The sequence below is a fragment of the Callorhinus ursinus genome, unplaced genomic scaffold (assembly GCF_003265705.2).
Source record: "Callorhinus ursinus isolate GAN/ISIS: 27379988/994484 unplaced genomic scaffold, GSC_fseal_2.0 scaffold15, whole genome shotgun sequence".
NCBI classification, from domain to species: Eukaryota; Metazoa; Chordata; class Mammalia; order Carnivora; family Otariidae; genus Callorhinus; species Callorhinus ursinus.
In genome coordinates, this window is record NW_027397077.1 from 12,007,774 (window position 1) to 12,025,022 (window position 17,249).

The 17,249-nt window shown below is 41.5% G+C and overlaps 1 protein-coding gene across 7 annotated transcripts in view; it reads right to left on the reverse strand.

Annotated features, from left to right (window-relative positions):
• The window catches only part of ERC2 (ELKS/RAB6-interacting/CAST family member 2), a 985,383-nt gene that overhangs the window by 384,952 nt on the left and 583,182 nt on the right, over positions 1 to 17,249 (reverse strand). For all 7 annotated transcript variants that reach the window (XR_012380904.1, XR_012380905.1, XM_073901383.1 and 4 more), the window contains one exon: positions 12,142 to 12,302. Coding sequence is in view for 5 of the 7 variants with exons in the window: in XM_073901383.1 (XP_073757484.1) it covers positions 12,142 to 12,302 (161 nt within the window). In the remaining 2 variants the exon portion in view is untranslated. The remainder of the gene's footprint in view (positions 1 to 12,141; positions 12,303 to 17,249) is intronic.

The following is a 17,249-nucleotide window of genomic DNA, read 5'->3' on the forward strand; positions in this document are numbered from 1 at the left end:
CATTCATTCTCTCAATAAATAACTTTGACTTTCCTGAATGACTTGTTTTATGAATGAGTGAATGAGTCTATGATTGAACAAATGCCTGAGTCAATAAGGAGTGCTTTAGTTTGTACCTTACGCTAGAGTGCTACATTTAGAACAGTTGCTTCTCAAAGCTGCAATGCCTTTAGCTTTATGGAAACCCCAAATGCTCTGAGCTTGGCTGAAAGGAGGCTACCCATGGCCTGGAGGCAGCTGACTTGTACTCTGGCCAGGACGCCCTAGAATGCTCGCCTTCCTTCTATCTGAAGAACCTCTTCCCTCCTCAGTCAAGCCAACATCCCCAAGCCTGAAGAATAGGAGAAGAATTGTTTTCCCTTATATGTGGCAGGAGCGGGAGGCTGTTTTCACTAGTCCTAAGACCAAGGCTGACTCTGGGCACATCAGCCCCACGTCTTTCTGGGGTCGGGGCAACAGCCGTCATTCATACTGAAGGGTCATTTGGAAGCCAAGTGTTTTTAGAAAAACCACAGAATGGCAGTTTTGTTTCAATGTTTTGACTTAAGCATCAAGCAATCTGCTTCTTTTTCCAAAATTACTTAATATGGGAAATGTAAACATTTTCTAACAGCGCTTTCTCAAATCATCCTAACAAATCTCACACATGTGACCATGGCACCATGGACTTCTCCACTGTACCAGTCTGGGTAGGGCTGAAGACAGAATTCACCACAGATGGGTCCAATGAGGAGACTTCCATGAAAGGTCTACAGAGGAGAGGTGGGCAGGGTTAATAAAACAAACAAGACATGGTGAGGCAGGCAGAAACTGGCAACAGTGGGCAGCCATTTCCTTGCCTTGGGCTGAAGGGCAAAAGGAAACATGAGTTAATCCCAGGGCCAGCAGGAGCCGGGGATGGGGCATTGCTGAGAGGGAGCTGTAATCATGGAGAGAAGTCCCTACGTCCAGAGACATGGCCACAAACCAAGAAGGAACAGGGAGGAAACTCTCCAGCTTTTTTCTCCTCCCACCCTCCCATTTCCTACAGCACCTCCTATTGGCCTTGAACCCAACCAGGAGACCAGTCAGCAAAGGAATCCTAGAAATGCTCCCCAGGGTAGGCAGCTTCCCAGGGCACAGCCTCCCCTCCCAAAGAATGGCAAGTGGTAGGAAAGAGCAGAGGATAACCATTGGGCCTTCCCAACCGCATGTTGCCTTAGAATAAAGCCTTAGCTGATGGGAGTCTTAGAAATGTATCAAAGGGAAAATTTTCCAAGAAAACTTCCAGAGATAGAGCCAAGAGGAGAAAGAAGCTCCAAGCTCAAGGCTCATGAAGTGAACACACAAACACCAATTTCAAAACAGAACAGAAAGACAGCAATTTAACTTTTTTCATAACTGCCTGCTGGCGCTAGCTGCAGCACACTCTGCAAATCTCTTCAAGTAAGCGAAGTGTAGGGGATGAGTAATAACAGATTCTCAAAGTTGGCCACAGCCTCCTGCAGGTTCGAATTAAGATCCCAGGGATATTGGCTTAACCCAAAGACCAAGTCAAACACCGCATTTCAATTCTCACAATCCGTTGGTTCCCAAATTCCATGACTGGAAAACAAAAGACCCTGGCTGTACTTGATTGGCGGCTTGGCTTCAGGCTATAGTTCTCAATGGTTTTGCTGCTGGTGAACTGAGTAGTCTCCTCTCAACATCTCATTCTCCAGGCAAAATTGCAGGGGCCAGGCCCTTCTCTCCCTCAAACGTGTATACATGTATGTGTACACACACACACACACACACACACGCACACGCACACACACCCACCCACACACACACACACTCCTTCCCAGGTGCTTGGTCGGCCTCCTGCCCAACAGTCATAATTAGAATCTAGCAAGACAACAATTATGCTGAGAAAATCCAGAAAATATTTTGAATCCCAGCATTTTGTAGGGCACCAGAACAGGGGTAGGAAAGGGAGGGGAAAGGAAGAAGAGGAGAGAGGACTGTGGTTAGAAGTAAAGGAAAGAAGGAAGAGAGAAAGAAAAAGAGAGGGGAGGCTGAGTGGAAGAAAAGGCAGGAGTGGCCAAGGTAGAGGGAAAGGAGGGAGAGGCAGCTAGCAGCAGGCAGAATATAACTTTCATCAGCACTCATTCATTCCTTCAACACATTTTTATTAAATTCTTTCCAGGGATCCAGAACATTCAAAGCCTTCCCCACCTCCATGCTATGCCTTGCCCTATAACCCTATACGTCTTCCCTGACTTGGAGCCTTTGTGATAACCTCTTCCAGTGAGGATGAGGATCTTGATATTTACCTGTTCACCCTCGATATCTTAGGGTTGAGGCTTCCCCGATCATATCTGGACTACATTTTACCTATGCCAAGAAGATACTACGAGAAGGCAGAAAACCGTCTAAGTTGGGATTTGTCCCAAGTCCTGCCCGTCACAGTTCTGGCAGGCAGCTGGCATCTGGGCAACAGTCTGTTTCCCAATGATGCCCTCAGCCTCCACTCTGGCGTACATTCTCCCGCCTTTGCAGTGTCCTCCTATTCCTTCTACCGTTTTGCTCCAAACAACCATTGCAAGAAGTGTTCCGTACCAGAAGACCTAGCTATCCAGAGGGATGTGGTAAAGGAGGGAACAAATGGAAGGGAGAAACAACGGTGGAGAGAGAGGGGCATCAATTTATAGAGCTGGCTAGAGGACTAGTCCATTGAGAAGTGTCCAATCTCATACCTTCAATTTATAATTGGGCAAACCTGTGGACTAAAGACAGCCACAGGTTACAGAATGACGCAACACCAGAGCTAGAGAGGATTGCATGGTGTGTTGACCAATGGGCATGGATGGATCAGGTCTTTTGTATCTTAATGAGGATTTATATTTTATAGGAACCAAAGTCTCCTGGGGATTTGGATCTGAGACCTGTGCCAATTCCACTGGGGACCTCCATGGTGAGCTGGTCCACAGTCCCAAGAAAGCCAGCCAGAGTCAAGAGTTCAAAGTCATTTACACAAAACAGAAAATCCCCAGGCCACCAAGCCCTCGGGTCAAGATCATAATCCTGAATGGGGAAAACATATACTGTGTGAGTCCCCTTTAAAAATAAGTCAAATTAAATCAGAGATGAAACCCTGTAAAACTTTTCTCTCTTCCCGAATTTAAACACACATTCTTTAAAAAGGGAGGCTAGTTACGGGTTTCTCAAAGCCCACTATTGGCATTTGGAGTTGGATCATTCTTTAATGTTGTAGAGGCTGTCCTGTGCACTGTAGGATGTTTAGCAGCATCCCTGGTCTCTACCCACTAGATGCCAGTAGCAACTCCCCTCTAATTGTGACAACCAAAAATGTCTCCAGACTTTGCTGAAAGTCCCGTAGGGGGCAACATCAACCCCAGGCTGAAACCCACTGTTTAGAGAATCATAGACTATAATACGGTCATCTGAGTCCAAAGCCCTGTTCACAATTGGAGAGAATGGGTCAGACTGGCCTCAGCTCACTCAGCTGCAACTGGCAGATTCAGGCTGTGAACTCAAGTCCCAAGAGCCCTGCTCACTGGACCGGAGAATTCTTGTTTCAGGACTTAATGTATGACCCTGGCTGTACTGTCTGGCCCTTGGTTTCTCTTTGTGTGATGTAGCTGCCCCATCCATTGCCTCCTGAGGTTAAACCTGGCAGTACCCCCCACAGCATTAGATCAAGTACTTAAAAAATTCCTCCAACCGGATGTTGCTCTTGGATTGCGAGAAGGACCACAACTGTCCCCTTTGACTCGCCATGCTTTATGAAGTTGGAAGGCCTGTGTATTTCTCTTTCCCTGTCTTAATGGTTGACCTTCCCTAGCCCCCATGGAGCTGCTGTGAGGATGGAGATAACATAAAGTATGGTGGTTGGAATTATTTAAGCTCCAAAATTCACAAGCATTTAGATTATTTAACTGCTGATTATGATTATTTAAGCTGAAAGATTATACTGCTTTAGCTCAGAAAATGTTTGTATTTCCATTAAAAACCACCAGGCCAACGGCCCTTTTGACTGACATTTTTCACTATTAAAACTACACATACAGTGCATGTTTTTGGCGAGAAGACAGTGTGTCCCTTATTTTGTTTTAAGATAAGGAAGCTGACTTCAAAGGCCTCTTCCAACTAGCTCTCTCCCTGTCCCCTCCCTCCCATCATCATCCCAGCCTGCTGTCCTGCACCCCAGAGGCAAGTCGGAAGAAGCACCTATCTGTCCATTGCCTGCTACTATTTAATCAAAACCAGTCCTGCAGTTCCCACACTTAAGATTCTTACAATGACATCTAAATTCTTCACTCAGAGGCAGTGTGCTCAATGGTAAAGATTATGGACTATAGTGTTAAACAGACTTGCATTTGAGTTCCAGGTGTCTGGGACTCAGTTTCTGCATCTACACAGTGGGGATAATAACACTCCCCAGCTCACAGGAGGTGGCAGCAATGTGCCCCTGCCTGACATGTAATAAACACTTAATAAAAGTTTACTGGTAATAGTAATTCCATCACCCAAAGTCTTGGATGCACTGAATAATATATATGCCTGGGCTAGCTAGTTTAATTCTCTGAAGGCATGTGAATCAGAGAGAGTACATTCCTTGAGGCAGGGAGATTGAAGGGCTCTTGATTCTACCTGACATGCAATTTAACCAGTGATTCTTTCCCTATAATGATTTGTGAAACAATTCTCTGCTTGGCTAATACATTTTACATCTACAGAGTTTTATGAAAAATAACACAATGTACAATAATATGTAAAAATTCTATTGTGGTCTATTAGAAAAGAACGTGTCCTAAACCAAGCAGTCATTTTTGGCTTTTGGCAAGTTTCTGCATTTAAACAAAGTTTCTCAAGGGAAGAACAAAGAAGATTTCGGCATCTTCTAAATATCATCCACATTTCAGGTCATTTGTTTAGTGAAATTATGGATAGAATTCCACATTGGAAGCGCTGTGATCACCTTGCTGCCCCCTCCCTGGGGATGGAAATTCCCTCTATAGCACCCAGAACAGGTGTTTTTTGCTTGCATAGGAATTGCCGACACACCTTGGGAGCTGCTTCCAAAGACTACAGAGTCCTTCCTCCACCTTCCCCTTTTCTGCTGACTGGAATGTGGGCAGGATGGTGCAGCTAAGAGAAAAATCTTACATCAGGGGTGAAAGCCATACGCTGAGAATGGCAAAGCATCAAGACAGAAGGAATGGAGGTCCCCAGTGACTACACGGCTACTTGTATGAGCTTCTGGAATCGTGAGGTTTTCTGTTCCTTGCATTTAGAGTTAATTAGACCATTCCACTATTCTTTTTTTTTTAAAGAGAGAGAATGAGAGAGAGAGAGAGAGAGCACATGAGAGGGGGGAGAGTCAGAGGGAGAAGCAGACTCCCCGCTCAGCAGGGAGCCCGATGTGGGACTCGATCCCGGGACTCCAGGATCATGACCTGAGCCAAAGGCAGTCGCTTAACCAACTGAGCCACCCAGGCGCCCGACCATTCCACTATTCTAAAGTTATTTTCTTTGCAGTTAAGTTTTACTTAGCTTTGTGTATAGCAGGTCTTTTCTCTTCCACTAAAGGCTGTTCTCTTCCAATAAAAGGCCTGCAGCACAAACCACAATCGATGTTGGATAAGCAGTTCTTCATGACATTTATTTTCTCTCTCTCTGTCACCTGTCCTCAACCATTGCAGGTAACCTGGAGAGCTGTGACGAGCTTCATCAGTCTTCTAGCTGATTCACCTTACTTTTCAAACTGAACAGGGTGGTATACAGAAACAACCAGACAAATTGGGACATTCTACAACACGTTACCATTGGTATTTAATATTTTTTAAATTGGACATGTCAAAGTTTTTCTAAACAAACCATTAGATACAGAAAGGATTTCATTGTAGCCCCCCCACAAAAAAATGTTGAAAGCATAGGGCTAATTTGGAATTTGAAGACAGGATCAGTATATGTGAACTATGTGTTTATCTAACATTAATATGCAACATAACATTATATATTCACATGCACACATACATACATACACACATACATATATGACCTTTTGCTGCTTAAAAACCACTTTCTCATAAATGCATAATTTCATTACATCCCCATAACATCTCTGTAAGATGGTGCAACTGAGTTTATCAATTTTAAGTAATGGATGCCTTCAAAACTCCCCTCCCAGGCTTCATTTATCCTGTCCAAATTGCCAGGCACTTAGGATTCCTCCCTAAAGAAATGTGATTTGTCTTTTCTCATGCTGGCATGAAGTAAAGAATAAATTGATTTTATCATTTTCTGCACCCTGCCTCTCCTTTGAAGGGTACTTACCTAATGAGTGGCTCTCTCAGAAAGGATCCTAGATCAAAGAGGCCAACAGGATAATGCCTTGGAATAAGCTGCTGCCTTACCTCACTGTAAACTTCCTAAAATAGCTCAATATATACAAAGGCTTTTGAGGCTATCTGGAGAAGATGTCTAAAATGCAACAATACCCAGTAAATTAAGATGGATCTTACATCATCAGATGAGTTAAAAATGTAGAGGTTTCATTAAAATCTTTACATAACACAAGCACCAGAAATCACCACAAGAAGTTTAAAATACACACTTCAAATCATGTAACTATCAACCAGCTCTCACAACCTTATTCATTCCATATTTAATACTAAATTGAACATATCAGTCAGCCTGCCTATTAAATTACTATGCTAGTTTAAATCATCTGAGCAAGCACACACAGATTTTAAGTACTGTATCTCATGGCTTCAATTCCTTTTAGCCACAGATATCAAATTCACTTATCACAAATTAAATAATTGAGCTTTGGTTACTGAAATGTAAGCTTATTAACCAGCATTAATAAAACCAAACATATAGAATGATGTTCTTAACATTATCTTAATAGAATTCCTTTTAAATAGGAGCAAATGTAACAAAGATGAAGCATTAGGAAAGGTAGCAAGAGGTTTTAGATATTTTTTAAGTAAAAGAATAATCTTATACACAAGGGAAAGTGAATATTGTACTTTTCCATGAAAATGCAGAAAAACTGCATTTTCAGGTGCCCCAGTCTGTTGAGCAGCTAACTCCTGGTTTCAGCTCAGGTCATGATCTCAGTCAGGGTCCTGAGATTGAGCCCCACATCAGGCTCCATGCTCAGTGGGGAGTCTGCTTGAGATTTTCTCTCTCTCCCTCTGCCTCTCCCCCCACTGGTTCACACACTCTCTCTCTCTCTCTCAAATAAATAAATCTTTTTTTTTTTTAATGTAGGGATGGGGACTGTTAGTTCCTTCCAGTGTGAGAATAATGACTGGAAATTAAAATATTAACCAATAAAGACCAAACTAAATGGGGAGGTGTTGGGGGGAAGAATCCTACATGAAATACAGTCAAAGGCTCTCCTCTGACCTTGGTTCCTAAAAGGGTTCTCAGTCCTAGGAAGTTACACTGAATATTCCATGTCCCTCTTTACCCCACAAAGAGCTACAAGAGTCCTTACCTTTGGAATAGCTTTCTAAGTGGGATTCCAAATTTCTTTGGTTATAGGAAAAAACTATTTTTCTCATCTATCTATTCATTTACTTGCTTCCTTATTAGTTCAGTCATTTCCTCCACTCATTTTACAAAAGTGCAACCTTGATCAGGTGGGATTTTTCTGTTTGTTCACTTAGAACAGTACCTGTCACATAGAAGGAACTCAATGAATATGAAATTTTGAGCTAATTCATCTTTTCATTCCTCAAAAGTTTATAAAATGCCTACCACATGACAGGTTCTAGATATCCAATATTAAAAAGAAATTTCACTATAAATAAAATAAAACCAACTCATGAGAAATCTTTAAATTAGAGGAATCAAGCAATATTTTCTCATTCTAAATTCAGTCTAAATTTAAACTAAGAAGATAATTCCCTGCCCTGCTCCAGGAGAATGGGAGGGAAAAATGTAGACAAGTATGGCACATGTCCCAAAATGATATAACCCATAACAAAACTCTGGGGATAAATGAAACAGCTGGGTTGTAGGGGTAGCTATCAAAAGGTAGCACGAGGGATCTTTGTAATGATGGAACAGTTCTATATCTTGACCGGGACAGTGGTTACACAAATTTATACATGTGATGAAATTACATATAACTACATACACACACACGAGTCATGTAAACCCAGAGAAATCTGAATTAAGTTGGTAAATTGTACCAATATCAATTTCTTGGTGTGATACTGTGCTATAATTTACAATTATGCAAGATTTTACCATTGAGGAAAATGATTTCTTGTAACTGCATACCAATCTATAATTACTTAAAAATAAGTTAACAAAATAGAACAGGAGAATGCTTATCAAAACATTCTTTATATTGGCAAAACATTAGAACTAAGATAAATGTCCAATAAAGAAGTGAACCTACATGACAGTATGTTAAGTAATTAAAAATAATACAATTGTATGTTTATAACATGGAAGGGTGTTCACCATTCAGTAAGCAAAAGAAGCAGGATTTACAAAATATGAGAGTACAATTGAATTGTGTTAAAAAAATATAGAGCAAAAAAGAAAAAAAAAAGTAAAGAGTATTTGTAAAGATGTGCACCAAAATGCCATCATTGTACGTCTCTGTGTGGTAGGATCATAGGTGATTTTCTTTTTAATTTTGCTTCTTCGTATTTCTTAATTTTTCTTTTCTAAAATGAATGCTATTATTACAAGAAGAAATATCTAAAATGCTGTCTGTGCTGTGTATGGGTGTATCAGGTGAATTCTGTGTGCTCTGAACAAAAACCAAGAAAAGTGGGAAGATTACATGGAAAGCCATTTCTGTTCCATTTAAGTACCAGTGAGGTACCTGCAAGTGCCCATGACTTCCAATGGGAATGGTGTTCACCAGGGCCTGGTGAATTCCCTATTAGTAATTATGTGGATAGGAGTCTGGTTTATGCACCCTGGGAGGTTGGACCCAGCTGCTTTCCAATTTTAAAACTCTGTGCCATTTGATTTTACAACGAATTTAACAGACACCACCTTCCATTTCAAAAGCCCCTTTTATGTTTCAAAGCACTTTCACATATGCTGATTTATATTCATTTCAGTTCAGTACTTTAAAAAAAAAACATCCTGCCTGTACAACAATTCTATAAAGTAGGCAAGGTAGTTATTATCACCTCCATGTTACTGAAGAGAAAACTGAGGTAACCAGGGAGTGATCTCCTTCATGTTATGGGTGGGTTAACATATCCCACCTCCCTTCTCTTGACTCATGGCCCCACCTCTCCGTCCTCTAACACTGTATAGCCTCTCCCTTCCCACAGGGTTTGGAAATAGATAGACTTTGCCTGAAGTTGCTTACATGATGCCTGCCAAATTGAAAGAAAAACAATAGGGCGCCTGGGCCGCTCAGTCAGTTAAGCGTCTGCCTTCAGCTCAGGTCATGATCCCAGGGTCCTGGGATCGAGCCCCACATCAGTCTCCCTGCTCAGCAGGAGAGTCTGCTTCCTTCTGCCCCATCCCTGTTCGAGCTCTCTCTCTCACTCTCACTCTCACTCTCAAATAAATAAAATCTTAAAAAAAAAAAAAAAGAAAAGAAAACCAATAATCCTTGGCACAGAGTGATAGTAAACACTGACAGGGACATACCCATCTTATTTTTTTCTAACTTATGTTGACTCAGTTAATGTCCAGTAACCATATGTAATTTCATCACATGTATAAATTTGTGTAACCATATGTCAACTCGGCTTAAAAATCAAGATTGATCAAACCAATTGGTTGACTTGAACAGCACAGGAGGCTCCTGAATCTAATTGGGGTTGTTGGTCAATATAATTGCCCTGTACCTGTGTCCACATAGTCCTGGGAAGGAGCACATAAATGGCGCTTCTGGGCCAGTTAAATGGTGAATAGGTCCATATTGGGCTTAATGAAGCAGGGCTTTGTTACTTTTACCAAAGGAATTAACAGAAGAATTCTGTATTTATTTTGCAGTGGCAGAAGATTAAGCACTTGAGCAATAATGTGGCAATTCACCAAAAGAGGTCTTAGTTAGGTGCTATCTGAAATCATGAAATTAAGTGGGAAAACATACACACAGAAAAGGTTTATATGTTTAAGAAAAATAAATCCAAATTTTAGATAAATGATACTCTTCACAAAGTATACTAAACAAATGACATATTTTCATTGGCTGATACAGCGTCATTTACACACATATATCATTTTCCATGGGCCAAGTCCCCCTGAGTGCCTCTCCTCTCAAAAACTCCACGAAAGTCGTTATAGGAGGAAACAGAAGGGCCAGCGATGTTAAAGTCATTTCCCCTAAATCACACAGCCGCCAAGTGGAAGCAATAGGATTCCAACCTAGATCTGACTCCCAAACCAGTGTGCTTCACCATTACTTGCTCTCCCAAAACGCTGAAAGTATATGTCCTTTTTATAAACAGGAAGTAATGGAAGTTTCCTTACAAAGGCATAATAAATCACTCCAAGAGATAGAGTTAACTTGGGAATAGCTGGAGAACAATGAGAGAAACTAGGCTGAACATCACACATCACAACATACAAGGTGGCAGAAGTGGGACTGGTGAATGGAAAAGAATAAAGCTTGATGGAATCAATGTACTGCTATTGTTAATAAATTATTGATCAAGCTGGTAATGTCACAGATGTTTGAAATACTTTTCTTCTTAGCTACATAAAATCTAGTCTTCACATTCAATCTATTCACTCATTCAATAAACAATTACTGAGCATTTACCATATGCTGGGCACTGTTCTAGGCAGTATGATAACCACGGTGACTCAAACTGATGAAAGTTCCAGGCTTGGTGGAATTCACATAAGCTCCATGAAAATAAGACAGTAGAAAAGGGAGCTTTAGGTAGAAGATTTCAGTTTTAATGCTGGCCAATGGCCTTAAGCAAATTACTTGAAATCTCTCTGAATCTCAGTTCCCTCACTTCTAAACCGAGGATAATAATATCTGCCTTTATTATGTATTATTTTATTAGGAAAAATGCAAGTTTATGTATAAAAAAACTACTTATTCTTTGGTCTTGAAGAAACTGAGGTAGTTGACAAGGAATAAAAGTTTTGTCCTCATTATTAAATCCTTCAAAATATTTCATTCCATATTTTCCATGATCTAAGCTTTCTGGGTTTAATGTTAACCATGTGTAAGACTTGTGGGGTCAGGATAAGGTCATGCTTCCATACCTAGCCACCAATTTCAAAGTCTATGTTGCAGGCTTAAGATGCCATAATTATGTACGTTTCCCTTATTGTGGAAGGAAGTTAAATTCTATCTTAGTGATTATCTTAACTTACATACAGAGATGCTGCTTCTTGCTTACTTCTTTAGGAATAGATCCATAGCCAAGTGATTGTTTCTAAAATCTTTGAGTAATTTTCTTTCCTATGTTCTTCCATGGTGATATTTCATTGTAAGAATGAAATAAGAGCTAGGTGGAGATGGGTGTGTCACAGGCCCACAGGAAGGATCATTGCCCAGCACGAGGCCACACTTTATTGATTAAATCAAAGAAAGAGATTGGTTCCAGTCTCCCCCTACCCCTCACCTACCCTACCCTGGGGTGAGGGGGAGGAGGCGGCAGGGGGATTTCCAAGTCTGTTTTTATCAGACCAGCAAATCAGAGTCCTTGCTTTCTAAACAAAGAGGTGCCAACCTTGAGACGCTATGAAAGCCAACACAAGCAACGCATTGTACACATGTGAAAAGAATATAATTAGCAAAGTTATAGTCACAATTAGGAAATACCTCCTCAGAAAAGTTTCCACTTAACTCTGAGCAGCACTCAAATTACTATTGTGCTTAACGAGGCCTCTGTCTCTTGGCCAGTTCAGACCTTTGAGACAAATCTAAGAATAACAGCACCGTCCACAAAACACAGACACACAAAATTTAATGCTGGATTTTTTTTTTTTTTGAATAACAGATATGAAAAATGTGCAAATTGGGACATGGAAGCTATAATTAAAAAACATAAGAAGCATAGTCATGGAAATGAATAGTTAAGTGTTGGCTAAATTATTCTTTCTTCAAGCTCTTTCTTTGTCTTCTCTAGCCTTCCTTTCCCATCCCTAAAGGAAAGTTAGAAAAGAGAAACCAGGAAGACAAAAATGGGTACTCACTTCATCTCCAGGATCTCCTCCAGCTGTTTTCTCCTTTCTATCCGGAGGTTGGCTAAATGCGCTTCTTTTTCAGCCAGAGACTGCTGCGTGGAGGCCAGGCGTGCCTTGGTGGCATCCAGTTCCTGTCGGGTCTTCTCCAGTGCATTCATCAGTTCCTCTATCTGAAAGGCACGTGGAACGTGGTGTGTTATTTTTCCTTCATTCAAGCACCAGGCCTTCCTTGCTAGCCTGTATTCTGACAACAGACACAAAGGAATCATAGCCATCCTTGAACTGGGCACGTATCTTAGAGTCCATTCTTTCTTTGTCACTGGTTGAAAGTAAATGTTTCAAACACAAGAAATGTCCAAATTTCTCCAGGGTCCTCATTCAATTGGATTGTCCAATAACCTTTATAGAAACTTTTCAATATATTTATTAGAAGTGGAAGGTAACAGGCTTGACCCAATTTCAACCTGTGTTTGGCAAAAATCTCAGATACTGCCTCATAGTTGGTGGAAGGCAACACTCAAAATGCATTTGCCCAGCACAATATACTTTTGTGTGTAGGCCACAGAGTATTCTGACAGGAAGTTAATCTATGTGTTTCAGATTCATTCATGTTTTAACCTATCAAAGCATTGTTTGGCAAAAGCGATTTGATGTCCAAGGGGCCTCAGGAGCCCCCTCTCACCTCACCTCCCTGCCTCACATTCAGGAAGCAAGGTTTGGCCAAAGGTAAACAGAATTTCAGCCACAAGAGGTTCAAGTTTGGTTTGCCCCTGAAGTTTGAGAGGGTCCTAAACTTGAAATAAATGACATGTAACTTTTATAGGGTGCTAATACACCATAGAAATAAGCCAGACTATCAAATATCCAGGATTTTTAGCCAGGTCCCAAAAAATTGGACCAGGGAGCCCCAGGGCAAGGCCTTATCCTCCCCAAACCATTGGGGGCTTTTAAAAGCCAACACACAACAAAGAGAGCTGGTGTTTACGGTTCTGTTCCACAGACTTCCGTGGAGCAAGCCAGTGAAATGCCATCCCTTGCACAGATGCAGGCCACATCCACCCTGCTGATTTAAAACCATGGTTCCAGGAAGCTTCTAGATTCCAGGGTTGATATTTGGGTTTCTAAGTCACCCCCCTTGCAGCTGAACTTGGCAGAATGGGATCGTCCATCACTAAAGTCAACAGAACGCCCTTCAAAATGTGTCAATGACATGTTAGGTTCCAATTCATAAAGACTCTACACAATTTCTTCAGTTTTACATGGAATTTTTTCAGAATAAGCATTATAGTTCACATCCAAGGTAAATTACATGCTTTTAAGATTCAGAAAACCCTCCAATTTTCCCTGATAAAAAGAGGAATTTGATGACCATATAATGTAAATCAAAGCCAAAACCAAAAACAGTTTAAAAAGCAAGGAATATGCGGGTTAACCATGAAAGTCCCAGAACCACACCTGCCTAATTGTAGAATAGTTTTATTCTTTAACTTTAGAAATACACAAAATTTAAAAAGCAATTGTAATATTTATTTCTTATATAAATTTATAGAATATTATAAATATGACTAGCAGCCCTTCTACAAAGCAATGCTTTGTGAGCCTGAAACAGATATTTTTCCTGCCCCCTCCCCGCATTTTTGATAGCAGTGTAAAAAAAGATCAAAATTATGGTCATTCCAAGTGCCAACTCAGATTCAGTTTGCCTAACCCTCTATGAGATGGACTGTGTCCTCATGACCCCATTTCCTTTCATAAATCACTCTCTATTCAAAATGCACTATTGATCTCAGAGAAGAGGGAGACTATCCAGGATTCTCAGCTGCTAAATCTCTCTCTCATTAAGTTGAAGCTGATCTGTCTGTAATCTACAGACTCAGAGATACTCAACTGGGTTTCCCAGTGCTTAGTTCACCTGCCACTTTACTGCTTGGGGCCAGCCCCAGCTAGTTTTATATTAACCCAACTTTAACAATTATACTTTAGAGTAATGACTTGCAGTCTTCCTTGGTCATTTCAGCAATAACCACATAGAGAAACCTGGGCACCTAAGAGATGCAGTCCCGAGTTTTTACTGATGGAGATGTCACTGGCTTCCAGCATCAGTAACTCCTAATATGAGGTGAGACTGCTATTCTCAACACATAGCAAGCAGAGTCTCCAATAGTTTCCTAGGCCAAGACTACAATTCCTCCAAATTCACATACCCCAGGCCAGTGAGTATTGTACGTTGAGGACCACTGGGGTCACTGGCCTCAGATACACAGTTCTAGTCTTCACACAGCCACTGTTTCTCTCTGTGACTTTGTACAAATGATGACTTGATTCTTTGCGTCTCAGTTTCCTAGTGATGCCCACGATACCTCCTGTGTTAAACACCTAGAGTTCTGCAAACTATTTCCTTTGCTACCAAAGCAGGAGCGTTAAAAAGCAAGAAATGTTTTCCCTGTTGTGGTGGTCATTAGGGTGGTTCACAATATTCCAGTTCTCCTCCTTAGGGGCACATGGTAGGGCCACATTTTTTCTAATAGGGGTGAGGCTTTGGCCAATAAAATCATTGTCATTTCCAGGTAGAAGCATTTAAGTGCTAGTACTTAAGCCCGACCTTCCCTTTTCCTTGTGAAGTGTGTTTCAGATGATGTCTCCTTCAGCCTGAGTCTCAGAGTGACCACAATGAAGCCCAAGGCCAGCCCACATCATATAAGCAAGGTATAAACCTCTATTGTTCTACACCGTGAGATGATGGGCTGTCTGTTACCCCAGCTTGGCCTGGGCTGTCTTGACTCGTAAGCTGTCACACTTCTTATCAAGTGCCCTAAATCTGCCTTCATCTCCCCACCACCAGTCCCCTCTCATCAAGAAAGAAAATTGCTTTTCACTTTTGCTATCCCATGGAAACTCTACACTTGCAAGCCATTGGCACCTTCCTTCTTGCCACATGTCTTTTTTTTTTTTTAATATTTTATGTATTTATTTGAGAGAGAGAACATGAGCAGAGGAAGGGGTAGAGGGAGAGGTACAGGCAGACTCCCTCCTGAGCAGGGAGCCTGACTTGGGGCTCAATCCCAGGACTCTGAGATCATGACCTGAACTGAAGGCAGATGCTTAACCGAGTGAGCCACCCAGGCGCCCCCCACACGTCTTTTCTTAATGTATCGTTTGCACAGCCAACTTCTTCCCCTCATTTGACATAACATTTTAGCTGGATATGTGTATGTAGCTTGTGCCTTAAAAAACACCAGATTAGAATCTTAGCTCCATCACTTACTATGTGACTGACACAAGTTCCTACATCTCTTTCAGAGTCAGTTTCCTTACCAGGAAACAGGGGACCATGCTGCTTATTCTATTCCATATTTATGGGCATTAACTGAGATGATGTAGCCTATACATTATTTATTCTTCTTCTAACTGATGTCAATAAAATGACTTTTCTTCTAATAATGAGAATAAAGTACACTCATCATATAAATTGTAAAAGATACAGATATAAAAATTTAAAATTTCTTTTTATTTATGATTAAATAATGACATTCTTTCTCATTAAGATCACCCAAAATCAGGGCACCTGGGTGGCTCAGTTGTTTAAGCGACTGCCTTCGGCTCAGGTCATGATCCTGGAGTCCCGGGATCGAGCCCCGCGTCAGGCTCCCTGCTCAGCAGGGAGTCTGCTTCTCCCTCTGACTCTCCCCGCTCTCATGCTCTCTCTCTCTATCATTATCTCTCTCAATAAATAAATAAAAATCTTTAAAAAAAAATCACCCGAAATCCCACCACCTGGAAATAAACACTCTACACTTTTTGTTATAATTTCTCCTTCTCTCTCTCTCTCCCGCCATGGGCGTGTGCATGTGCGTGTGTGTGTGTGTAACTGGGATGCTACATACAATTTTCTAAATAGTTTTCAATAAATGTATCATGAGAATTTTCCTCTTGTCATTAAATAGTCCCTTGTAAACACAGTTTAATGGGTGAGTGGGGTTGTATCCACCCACCATTTTCCTAAAACCAACTCTTCCCTTGAGTTCTCTGAAGGTCTCTTTTAGATTGGAAAACTATTGCCCATGTTTCTTTTGTAAATGCTTCATCTTCCTGCAGACTCTAGGTGGATCCTTCCTCTTAGTACTCTGTCCTAGAATCATTTTCTTCATCCATGTGGATCTTTAGGAGGAAAACTGAGGTCTGTCTCCACAGCTCTCACCTATATAGAGACACCTTTCAAACTTCATCTTTTACTCCCTTGACCTCTTTCACATATACCTAACCACCTGTTGATTACTTCCATCTGGATGTCCTAGTATCACTTTAGATGCAAGATGACCAAAAGCCAACTCGTGATCCATGCACACCTGCCTAAACCAAATCCCGACCGCCCACTCCTTGCCCTCCCAACCTGCCACTCCCTACACACCCTACCACATCCACAGGTCCGATACCCTGACCTTTACTCGGTCTCATGTTTAAGACCTCAGAACCATATCTGTCCCTTTCCTCTGCTTCCTCTTTTCTTTTCCATTCCTCATCAAGTGTTATAGCTCTATTTTGGAAACACTTCTCCGACCCATTATTCTTTTTTTTTTTTATTATGTTATGTTAATCACTGTACATTCCATCATTCGTTTTGGATGGAGTGTTCCATGATTCATTGTTTGCATATAACACCCAGTGCTCCATGCAGTACGTGCCCTCCTTAATACCCATCACCGGGCTAACCCGTCCCCCCACCCCCCTCCCCTCTAGAACCCTCAGTTTGTTTCTCAGAGTCCATAGTCTCTCACATCATTCTTTTTTTTTTTTAGGATTTTATTTATTTATTTGAGAGAGAGTGAGAGAGAGCACAAGCAAGGGCTGGGGGGAGAGGCAGAGGGAAAGGGAGAAGCAGACTCCCCACTGAGCAGGGAGCCCGACACAGGGCTCAACCCCAGGACCCTGGGATCACGACCTGAGCCAAAGGCAGACGCTTAACTGACTGAGCCACCCAGGCACCTCCATAATTCTTTTCTATCATTACTTTTGACGCCTCAAGCTCAGGTTCCCTTCCTCTCCCACATTTCTGATGGGGTTGAAAATAATTGTGTGCGTGCATGCGTGTGTGTGTGCGTGTGTGTATTCCTAGCCTT